The sequence below is a fragment of the Centropristis striata genome, chromosome 18, assembly GCF_030273125.1.
Source record: "Centropristis striata isolate RG_2023a ecotype Rhode Island chromosome 18, C.striata_1.0, whole genome shotgun sequence".
Taxonomy (NCBI): domain Eukaryota; kingdom Metazoa; phylum Chordata; class Actinopteri; order Perciformes; family Serranidae; genus Centropristis; species Centropristis striata.
The window spans coordinates 36,007,428-36,019,876 of NC_081534.1; the positions used below are offsets into that span (position 1 = coordinate 36,007,428).

A 12,449-nucleotide genomic window follows, 5' to 3' on the forward strand; every position below is an offset into this window, starting at 1 on the left:
TAATAATAATAATAACAATAATAGTAATAATAATAATAATCATAGTAATAATAATAATAATCATAGTAATAATAATAATAATAATAATCATAGTAATAGTAATAATAATAATAATGTAATAATAATAATAGTAATAATAATAATAATAATCATAGTAATAGTAATAATAATAATAATAATAATAATAGTAATAATAATAATAATAATAATAGTAATAATAATAATAATAGTAATAATAATAATAATAATAATAATAGTAATAATAATAATAATAGTAATAATAATAATAATAGTAATCATAATAATAATAATAGTAATAATAATAATAATAATAATAGTAATAATAATAATAATCATCATAGTAATAATAATAATAATAATAAGTGTTTTCTCTGTTTAACAAACAGCTGCACATGAATAACAACCTCCATTGTGTATTTATACTGTGAACTGTGTCCAGCTCAGGATCACGGGAATGCCTTCATATTATTTATTTATTATTATTATTTGCTTCTGTATATATTAGGACGACTATTAGGGCCAAGTATGAAAAAAAAAAAAACGGACCCTGGGGAGGGGGGTAATACTGGTCCATGCCTCACTGGGTCCGTCCGGTGCCACACACATACACACACACACACACACACACACACATATACACACACACACACACACACACACACACACACTTCAGAGATGAATAAAGATTCCATAAACCGGCTCCATGGCAGCGTAAAGACGCACCACATGAGAATGAAGTGAGGAATGAAGGCTGGGAACAATAAAGCGCGTAGGATTTGTTCTTACCTAAGAAAAATCCTGGATAAGAACAAAATTCATGAATGCCACAATCTTCGTAAAATCTTTGTAAGTAGGACTCAAGAATAAATTTGTTCTCAAGAACGGTTCGTGAATGAGGCCCATTGTAACATTACAACAACCGCCCCACTTTGCTGCTCTTCCCCATGAAAAGAAGAGGAGAAAGATGGGTGATAGTGGATTTGGGTTCACTAAAGATACCCGGCGGAAGGATTTTACGACGTTACTTGGCGTTTTTTTTTCAGACTAGGACGTGAGGAGCAGGTGGAACAAGGTGAGCGAATACATTTATTATGCATTTGAACACATGATTGAAGAGAAGACTAAAAATAATGAGGACAGACTCTACTATCTGGAGCAGTTCACCTCTGGTTTACCTAGAGACTTGGTTCGCAGCTGTTTGCACATGGATGGGAGCAGAGGCTATAAAGAAGCAAGACACCTTTTAAAAAAACACTTTGGGAATGAAATGAAGGTTTCTGGAGCTCACCTGGAAAAGGCCTTGAACTGGACAGTGATTAAAGCTGAGGATGGGAAAATACGGCATGCATATGCAGTGTACTTGAGAGGATGCTGTAATGTGATGCAAAATCTACAGTATTTAGAGGAGCTTGAGGTCTTTTACTGAAGGACCCAGTCTGAGCTTTTGATCAGAACAGAACTGTAACAACTGGTCTAAACCAGAATAACGTGCTGGAGGATGTGGGATTAGTCAGACAGTAGAAATATAAACAGTATAGGTTGAATCCTTTTAAGGTTAAAAAGTAGACTCAGCAGAGTAAAACGTGCCATACGTTGGTTGTGGGACGTTACAAACAGAATTATTTAAATATTCTTACAGACAGAAAATCCAGAGAGAACACGGCTTCATTGGACTCGGGGACACCGTCTGTTCAGCAGCCTTGAAATGGACAAAGTTCTCGTCTGTACCTCGGCAGAGTATTCTGATGTCTGATAATAAAGGAAACTAAAACTTCGACTTGATTTTTGATCCACTTTCTCACTCAGAGAGGAAGTAAATTTACACTACAGCACCTTGCAACTGGAGGAAATAAAACTGAAATCCAAGATGGAGCAAATGGAGTTGGAGGCAGACCTCGCAGTATCAGCCGCTAAAATAAAAAATCTTCAAAGTGATGACGTGGATCAGGAAGCTCCAGGTGATGGCATGGAGGAGCATTATGACTCATCATGAACCAGAAACAACGGAGAGCAACGTGGAATTTGTGCCTCTCAAGGAACTTCGACTTGATCTTTGATCCACTTTCTCACTCAGAGAGGAAGTAAATTTACACGAGACGAACAATGGGCCAAGAAAAGCCTGTAGGGACCTATGAGATCAGAGGATTGGAGGGTGGAGACTCGGAGGGCTGCACATATCTGGATCTGCTGAACGTTTATTCAGAGTAAAATCCCTGTCTCAAAGGAAAACATCACACAGGTGGTACAGCAACGCACACTGCTCCTTATGAAAACATGGAGTAACCACAGTATGGTACAGCAACGCACACTGCTCCTTATGAAAACATGGAGTAACCATGGTATGGTACAGCAACGCACACTGCTCCTTATGAAAACATGGAGTAACCATGGTATGGTACAGCAACGCACACTGCTCCTTATGAATACATGTAGTAACCATGGTATGGTACAGCAACGCACACTGCTCCTTATGAATACATGTAGTAACCATGGTATGGTACAGCAACGCACACTGCTCCTTATGAAAACATGGAGTAACCATGGTATGGTACAGCAACGCACACTGCTCCTTATGAAAACATGGAGTAACCATGGTATGGTACAGCAACGCACACTGCTCCTTATGAAAACATGTAGTAACCATGGTATGGTACAGCAACGCACACTGCTCCTTATGAAAACATGTAGTAACCATGGTATGGTACAGCAACGCACACTGCTCCTTATGAAAACATGAAGTAACCATGGTATGGTACAGCAACACACACTGCTCCTTATGAAAACATGTACTGATACTTTACATGGAGCTGATAATACTTGTGTACTTTTACTGCTGATACTTTACATGGAGCTGATAATACTTGTGTACTTTTACTGCTGATACTTTACATGGAGCTGATAATACTTGTGTACTTTTACTGCTGATACTTTACATGGAGCTGATAATACTTGTGTACTTTTCCCAGTCAGACCAGTGTCAGAAACCCAGTCAGAGAGAGATAAATCAGATGGTGTAGTTCTAGTATCTGTCCACTAGATGGTGCTGACTAACATCTGATGAAATGAAGCTCAGAAGTGTTTTTGTGAAAACATAATTTGTCAGGACATGACAGAAAATGACAACTGGACAAAGTAAAAATAAAAAGATGAATAATGCAAAGAAAAGCTCCTCGCAGGTACACGACGTCGTGGTGCCATCGGGTTTTGGCCGATACAGCATCACAATCCCACAACCACTGGACTTAGTGAAGTCAGTGGAAGGATGAAAGTGTGACTACATCTGGTTTTCAAAAAAAGCGATTAACATGGGCACATATAGAAAAATACAAATATTTAAATAAGTTGAGATCCTCAGTCCTTCTGACCGTTTTAAAGTCCAAACTGAAACCCAGAGGTGAACGGGAAGATAAAGTGGTCTGACATTCATCTGAGTTCAGGAAAGTTTTAATGTAGTCCATTATACACGTATCTTCCTGGGCCAGTAAAACACTTCCTCTGAACTCCACCGTCTATCTCCTGCAGCACCAACAGAGCAGACACAATCATGTTTACTCATCAGTTTATAAGCCACACTTTGCCTTCACCTTGTCGTCTGATAATCATCACATACGGGATCAATTCTACAGCTCACCTGAGTTATTCTGATGCATTTCCCAGCCACATGTTGTTCCTCCAGAGAGAGATCTGTACGTTAACAGCTCAGAGTTAAAGGAAAGGGGAACAGAGATTCAGGCTTAATGTTGCTATCTGTGAAACATTTGTTCCACTAGCTTTATACTGCGCTCCATGTTAATCAGAATCAGAAAAACTTTTTTGATCACCAGAGGGACATTCGGTTTCTCTCCAGTTACTCCAACAAGAATAGAAAGACATCGTATAGATATGAATATATAAGTAAATATGTATAAAATATATAGTAGAACTAGGAAAAAATATAGACTTTAGAAAATATACAGACTACAGACTCAAGTAAGCAGCAGTACGCAGGTGAAATATAAAATATAATAATAGATAATATTTAGAAGGGGTTATGGAGTTTTAGTTTAGGTATGAAACATTTAAATTAACCCTTGTTAGTCCTCCTGTTGACTATCCACTGGTGGTCCTCAGGGCTCAAAAAGGACCGCATGACATTAGACTGGTCTTAGGACATATAGAAAAAAAATATTAACAACTTTTTTTTCACCTTTTAAGGCAACTCATGACCAACAATTTGATAAATCATTTTCATATTTTTTTCATTATTATTGTTCAGTTTTAGTCAAATATACAAAATTAGGCCTCATTTCAAGAGAAAAAAGAGTAATAGAACGTGAATATTTTTTTCAATAGTTATAATGAAATAATAATTTCTTGTTAGGAATGCACAGAGTAGGTTCTGTCAACTTTGGTCAAACTTATGTTTTGAAAGCATTGTGGCATTCAGGGGCTGCTCCGAGCCGGATTTGAACCTGGGCCACCTGTTTGTGGAGACTGAGCCTCTGTGGTATGTGCTCGACCAGGTGTACCATCAGGACGCCCCAACTTCTCCATATTTGACAAAAAACGACATGCGATAGTCTGACTTTTGTGTTTTTGTCCAATTTTTGGACATCCCATAATATGGTGTTTTACTGGCATCTCTGGCCATATTTTGGTCTAATATGAATAAACAGACTATAATTGACCCATTTTTAGCATTTTTAGGCATTTTAAAATGTAACCATTTTTGACAAAAATCGACATTTTATAGTATGACTTTTGTTTTAGCATGTCATTTTTGAACATCTCAAAATATGGTCTTTTTTTTTTTTAAGCACCCAAACGGGGCTACGCTCTGACAGCCTTAAAGCCTTTTTTCCATCATTGCTGAGGTTAATATGAACATAAAGCTCCATTTCTTTCATGATAACACCAGGTGTCACTTTCATGAGGCTCGTTCGGTGTGAGCGGCTCCTCGTCTGTAAAGTGGACGAGAGCCGGCGGTGGTGGAGGGGGCGGAGACAAAGAGCTGTGGTCAGGTCAGAGAGTTTCCAGCAGCCTTCAGTCTGTACAGGAAGTCACAGAAACACTCAGATCCTGTTAGGTCTGATTTTATTTATTCATGTTATCAGGCTCATACATCAAATTGTACACAGTCTTTTATTATGAAGGAGAAGAATTACAGGTGATGTGTGATTACTGATGAATACCATCATCATGTCAGTTTGCTGCTGTTTATAAATCAGCTGTGGACGTGTAAACAAAGCTGCTGCAGCGGCCGAGGCCTCTACGTGACGAGTTTCTAGTCTGGAGAGCTGAGGGGAAATAAGGCAGAAACAGGAAGCTCCTCAGAACAACATTTGAGGCTGTGGGCTTTTCAAAACTGTAACCTCAGTCCGATCTGTTTTACAAAGTCGTTATTAATCACTAATAACACTTTAGATGTGTGATGAAAACAGCGTGCACATCCACCTAACCTGCACTTGTTGCTGACCTCTGCTGCACACAGACCACAACATCCTGTCTGAGCAGTCAGACTCAGTTTCAGTTCACTTATTCTGAAATCTGTTGACACATCAGACACATCAGTTCAGTCATCAGCTTGGCTCACAGCTAAACTTCTGCTCCGGACACTTTTCCACCAGCTGTGACATTAAGGTAATAAACTGTCCTTTCCAACCGTTGCTTGAGTAAATATCAGGAGTGAATTCTGCTGGTTTAAAACCTGCATGTATCATGTGTATAGAAATAGAACAAGAACAGCTTTTTGACCATGTTTATGGATCTAGAAATGTTGGATGTATTTTATGACTTGTGTTATATTTGATGTAGCGAGGTGGAGCCTTGAGCCAACACTATTAGATATGTTGAGCTCTGTTAAACCAATGGCCTTCAAGTGTTTCATGTGTAACCATATATGGAGAACTTCCTGTGCTACGCAGATATTAGAAGAGGAACACTGAAGGGCTCTGCCTTTTAAGCTTGTTGTCTGTTGGTTGATTTTGTTAATTGAGGAAGAATATTTGTCAAGTAACAGCAAGCTAGTTGAACAATTTAAGAAGTCTTTTCTTTTTGCATGGGCCTGTCATCACCATAGCAACCATCTGCTGGCCCTTTAAATAAAAACAGACTGTACATTCTACAATGGGATGGAAACCAGAAAGGTTTTGGTCTCTTCTCTGAACGCCACCTTCCACAGCCTCAACACTGACAGTAAGGACTCTTTGGGGCAGGCTGCACATTATTTAATCGATTTTAATGATAAATTCATATAAAATTGCTGAACTGATTTCATCAATTACAGAATTGCCAAATGCTGAACTCAACATCTTTGCGTCAACTGAGTGATGATGAGTTAAATATTTTCCAGTTTTTAGCTATTTGAACTGAAAGAAATGTTTTTCATGTGTACATATTTGATTTTAATCAACTCGATTTAAATGTTTTTGGCCACTTTTGCCTTAAACTGAGAGTCTGGCTGAAGAGAGACAGGAGTTTTAAATGCTGAGTGTGGCAGTTTGGCTCAGAGCTGCACTTCTGCTTCTGACTCGATTCAGGAAATTGTGACATTAAGGTAATAAACTGTCCTTTGCAACCGTTGCTTGAGTAAATATCAGAAGTGATTTCCACTGGTTAAAAACCTGCATTTATCATGTGTTCTTAGAAATAGAACAAGAACAGCTTTTTGACCATGTTAATGTATCTAGAAATGAATTGGATGTATCTTAAGACATGTTTTATATTTGGAGCCTTGAGACAACAGCTATGTTGAGTAAATATATTTATTTCTTCTGTAAAGTTGAACATTTGAACACAAAGCTCTGTGAGGTTTGGCTTCATTTTGCAGCTAGATGATAAACTGCAGCTTTTGACACTTCCATGTTTGTTTCATTATCAGCCCTGAAGTTTGCCTCTTGGTTACAAGTTAAAAAAATGTACATTAAAATCCCACTGAAGTAAAAGTACAATAGTATTATCAGCAAAATGTACTAAATGTATGTCTCTGTGTGAGACTGATTTCTGATTCTATGTGACATTATTAGATGAATATTGAAGCATCAGTGTGAAGTTTTAATTATTTTATATACAGTCAGAGAGTTCAGTCGAGCTGTTCCCAAAAATAACAACAATGTCATAATAAAGGACCAATCTGTATTTTTATTATGAAACCATTTGGAAAGTTTCTCTTTGAAAATGTGTCTTTGGTTGAAAGCTGCTTTGCCTTTAAAATAAAAAAATATTATGAATTGGAATTTCCTTTTTCTTTGTTTTCTTGTTTTCATAGACAGGAGAAAGAATATGGTGGAAGATAAGAACAGGTGGTGAAGACACAGAGAGGAGGACCTACAGATCTACAGTTGAAAGATGAAGTGAGAGTCATCGTCCTGGCAAGTTTGTGTTTTTGCTTTTCTTACATAGATTGTGGTTGTTTATGTCTTATGCTGTTATCAAAGCACTTCAGGGTTTAGACTGCAAGAAATCAACAGACAATGATAAAATAGATCCTTATTTTTTAAAGCTTGGTGCTCCTCATATAGCAGATCAAATTACATACCTGTTTAATCTGTCCATTTCTTCTGCCGTTATCCCTCAGTTATGGAAATCGGCACATTTTGTCCCACTACACAAGAGTGGTGATAAATCAAACCTCAACAACTATCGACCAATTTCAAAACTGCCCTGTCTCGCTAAAGTTCTAGAATTTCTCGTCAAAAATCAGCTCAAAACATTCCTCTCACTAAATGATGTGCTGAGTCCCCTTCAATCTGGTTTCAGATCAAAACATGGTACAGTTACTGCTATTACATCTGTTACAAACAATATTATATGTGCCATGGACAAAGGAAATTATTCTGCCGCCCTCTATCGATTTATCAAAAGCATTTGATACTGTTGACCATGCTCTGCTACTACAAAGACTCAGTAACATTGGCTTTGACTCTAGTTCATGTTAATGGTTCCAGGACTACCTATCCCACAGACAGCAATGTGTGACTCTCGCATCCAACCGCTCTGAATTTTTACCTTTAACAAAGGGGGTCCCACAAGGTTCAATATTGGGTCCTGTCCTGTTTACCATTTTCATTAACAACATTACATCCACTATAACAAACTGTAATGCTCATCTCTACGCCGATGACACAGCTCTATATTGCACCGCTAACACTGCACATTCAGCCATTAAAACTCTCCAGCAACTGCGCAATCTAAAATTAGTTCTCAATTCAGACAAAACCAAACCTCAGCACTTTATTAAATAAATAAAGGATAAATGAAAATGAAAGATGACAACATGGCTTACAACAAAGGAGGCTAAAAGAAACATGGTGAAGAGAGGGAAAGTTGATTTTTGAGGTTTAGAGGTCAGAACAAAGGAGAGGATGTGCCATTAACTTTGAATTTCTCTCCAAAGTTGTATGCTTGTGTTGAAAAGTACATTGTATGTGATCAGTTGTTGCCACATTAGAAATAGAATGGTCAGTTGTCAAGACCTTGCGTCTACGTGAAGCAAAACTTACATTTAAGTTAGTTGTGTGGTAAAACCTTTGATTTCTCTGACTCTGTGCTTCTGACACTGGTTGGACTTGTTTTCACATCACTTTGTTGTTTGTTTTTAGACTTGGACTGAAATTGTGAGGGTGTGATGGCGTCCTCAACTCAGACGCTGACAGACACCAGGACTGATGAGGAAGAAACAAGCAGCTCCTCCACACATGAAGGTGGAAAGTGTCTGGTAGGAAGTTAAATTACAATGATTTGAAAATGATGTTTTACTGCCATGATTGTCATGTGTAATAAACATAATTCTAATTTCATCTTTCATCATCAGTAAAGAATGTAAAGAACGTCCCAACATGTTGGACAGCAAAGTTAAAACATTTTATCTGCTGTAAATTTGGAGTTCTTTGCATAGAAGAGGTTGGCATCAATAACTTATGTATAACATTAAATGCACAGTATGTGTTTTCCAAAAAGCCTTTTATTCACAAGAAAGCAATTTAAAACAAAACACACAATATCTAATCTAAGATAGATCATTTTCTGTTGACCAACGACAGTAAGAAAAAAAAAAAGGACGATATTTTTGCTTTAAACTAATAAATATTCATCATAACTCAGTCTATATTGTTAAGGTGACTATTTTTGGTTTATTTTGGATCTTTGCAGGGAGAAAAAATGGTGACACCTCAAGAGGTCCTCTTCAGAACTTTAGAAGATTTGGGAGCTGAGGACTTTAAAAAATTCAAGTGGTTCCTGCAGCAGCAGGGGGTGCTAGAAGGCCTCCCAGCAATCCCAAAGAGTCGACTGGAGGATGCAGACAGGACAACAACTATAGATCAGATGTTTCAGACCTACAGTATAAACACGATGCAAGTCACCAGAACAGTTTTAGTGAAGATAAATCAGAATGAACTAGTGAAGAAATTATCAAACACCTCCTTTGAACCTGAAGGTAAGTCAGAATCATTATTCATTATAAAAATGGTTGTAACAAAGATTGAAATTGTAGATTACAGAGACTTCAACAAACATGAAGTGTGTAGTTAACGTCTCTCTGATCTACAAATATAGACATGTTTGTTGTGTTGCACTTTTGATTATAGCACAAGCGACAAAAAACACAACCAGCAGAAAGAAAATTAAAGTCTTTCAGAGAACAAAAGTGATGAACCAAAGGCGGACAATCATGTTTTTGGTTGCTTCTAGCTGGTTAAAATGTGCACACACTGAAGTCTGTAAGTTTGTTTGGACAATATTACTTCCCTCGACTGGATTTAACACCGTCTTGTGTCTGTGGTTTCACCTTTTCGGGACCTACTGTAGTTATCAATCAAGCTGAACAGATTTCATACATAATGAAATGTGAACAAGTTCATGACTCCCAATCACTGTAACAACCCCTCATTGGTTTCATTGTTCTCTTCATTCAGAGATTCTTGCTGAGTGCCAGAGAAAACTCAAATCCAAATTACAAGAGAAGTTCCAGTCTGTGTTTGAGGGGATCACTAAAGCAGAAAATCAGATCCTTCTGAATCAGATCTACACAGAGATCTACATCTTAAAGGGAGAAACTGCAGAGGTCAACATGGAGCATGAGGTCAGACAGATTGAAACAGCATCCAGGAAACCAGACAGACCAGAAACAAGAATCAGACAAGAAGACATCTTTAAAGCCCCGCCTGGAAGAGCTAAACCAATAAGAAGAGTGCTGACAAAGGGAGTGGCTGGCATTGGGAAAACAGTCTTAACACAGAAGTTCACTCTGGACTGGGCTGAAGACAAAACCAACCAGGACATCCACTTCATATTTCCATTTACTTTCAGAGAGCTGAATGTGCTGAAACAGAAAAAGTTCAGCTTGGTGAAACTTATTCATCACTTCTTTACTGAAACCAACGAAGCAGGAATCTGCAGGTTTGAAAAGTTCCACGTTGTGTTGATCTTTGACGGTCTGGATGAGTGTCGACTTCCTCTGGACTTCGACAACACTGAGGTCCTGACTGATGTCACAGAGTCCACCTCAGTGGATGTGCTGCTGACAAACCTCATCAGGGGGAAACTGCTTCCCTCTGCTCGCCTCTGGATAACCACACGACCTGCAGCAGCCAATCAGATCCCTACTGACTGTGTTGGCATGGTGACAGAGGTCAGAGGGTTCACTGACCCTCAGAAGGAGGTGTACTTCAGGAAGAGATTCAGAGATGAGGAGCAGGCCGGCAGAATCATCTCCCACATCAAGACATCACGAAGCCTCCACATCATGTGCCACATCCCAGTCTTCTGCTGGATCTCTGCTGGAGTTCTGGAGGATCTGTTGGAAACCGCAGAGGGAGGAGATCTGCCCAAGACCCTGACTGAGATGTACATCCACTTCCTGGTGGTTCAGTCCAAACGGACAAACGTCAAATATCGTCGGAAATTTGAGAGGGATCCACACTGGAGTCCAGAGAACAGGAAGATGATTGAGTCACTGGGAAAACTGGCTTTTGATCAGCTGCAGAAAGGAAACCTGATCTTCTATGACTCAGACCTGACAGGGTGTGGCTTCGATATCACAGCAGCCTCAGTGTACTCAGGAGTGTTCACACAGGTCTTTAGAGAGGAGAGAGGACTGTACCAGGATAGGGTGTTCTGCTTCGTCCATCTGAGTGTTCAGGAGTTTCTGGCTGCTCTTCATGTCCATCTGACCTTCATCAAGTCTGGAGTCAATCTGATGGCAGAAGCAAGATGGTGGTCCAAAGTCTCTAGAGACAAACCAAAACCAAAACATCTCTACCAAAGTGCTGTGGACAAGGCCTTACAGAGTCCAAATGGACACCTGGACTTGTTCCTCCGCTTCCTCCTGGGTCTTTCTCTGGAGACCAATCAGAACCTCCTACGAGGTCTGCTGACACAGACAGGAAGTAGCTCACAGACCAATCAGGAAACAGTCCAGTACATCAAGAAGAAGCTCAGGAAGAATCTGTCTGCAGAGAGAAGCATCAACCTGTTCCACTGTCTGAATGAACTGAATGATGGTTCTCTAGTGGAGGAGATCCAACAGTCCCTGAGATCAGGAAGTCTCTCCACAGATAAACTGTCTCCTGCTCAGTGGTCAGCTCTGGTCTTCATCTTACTGTCATCAGAAACAGATCTGAACGTGTTTGACCTGAAGAAATACTCTGCTTCAGAGGAGGCTCTTCTGAGGCTGCTGCCAGTGGTCAAAGCCTCCAACAAAACTCTGTGAGTGGATATATGAACAACATGAAACATGCTTTCTGTAATTCAAGACAAATAAAATAATTTGCTGATGTTCATCTCTTTTCCTCTCTAGGTTAACTGGCTGTAAGCTGTCAGAGAGAAGCTGTGAAGCTCTGTCCTCAGTCCTCAGCTCCCAGTCCTCTAGTCTGAGAGAACTGGACCTGAGTAACAATGACCTGAAGGATTCAGGAGTGAAGCTTCTGTCTGTTGGACTGAAGAGTCCACTATGTGAACTGAAAACCCTCAGGTCAGTATTCATTATCATTCACAGTTGATATTTTAAATCCTTTCAGTTCAATTTAAATTGTACTCCATGTTAGTGAACATGGGCAACTTCTGTAGGATTTTCCTGCTGAGATAGTGTTCTTAAAACCTGTATTCATGTTATTTCCTTAATTCCAGTCTGTCAGGCTGTCTGATCTCAGAGGAAGGCTGTTCTTCTCTGGCCTCAGCTCTGCGCTCCAAGCCCTCCCATCTGAGAGAGCTGGACCTGAGCTACAATCATCCAGGAGACTCAGGAGAGAAGCTGCTGAAGGATCCACGATGCAGACTGGACACTCTTAGGTATGGACAGACAGACACACTCTCAGGTATGGACAGACAGACCGACCGACAGACAGACACAGGTATGGACATACAGACAGAAAGACGGACATACACTCTAAGGTATGGGCAGACAGACAGACAGACATCTGGGGTCCTGACCACTGGGTCCAGACTACTGT

General features: G+C 39.5%; 1 protein-coding gene across 1 annotated transcript; it reads left to right on the forward strand.

Moving 5' to 3' along the window:
- The first annotated feature begins 8,599 nt into the window (after positions 1-8,599).
- On the forward strand, positions 8,600-11,710 carry LOC131990888 (NLR family CARD domain-containing protein 3-like). Its single transcript, XM_059356093.1, has 3 exons — positions 8,600-8,716; positions 9,151-9,436; positions 9,915-11,710. The coding sequence occupies exons 1-3, from the start codon at positions 8,627-8,629 to the stop codon at positions 11,708-11,710; spliced, it is 2,172 nt and encodes a 723-aa protein (XP_059212076.1). The 5' UTR covers positions 8,600-8,626.
- The last annotated feature ends 739 nt before the right edge of the window (positions 11,711-12,449 follow it).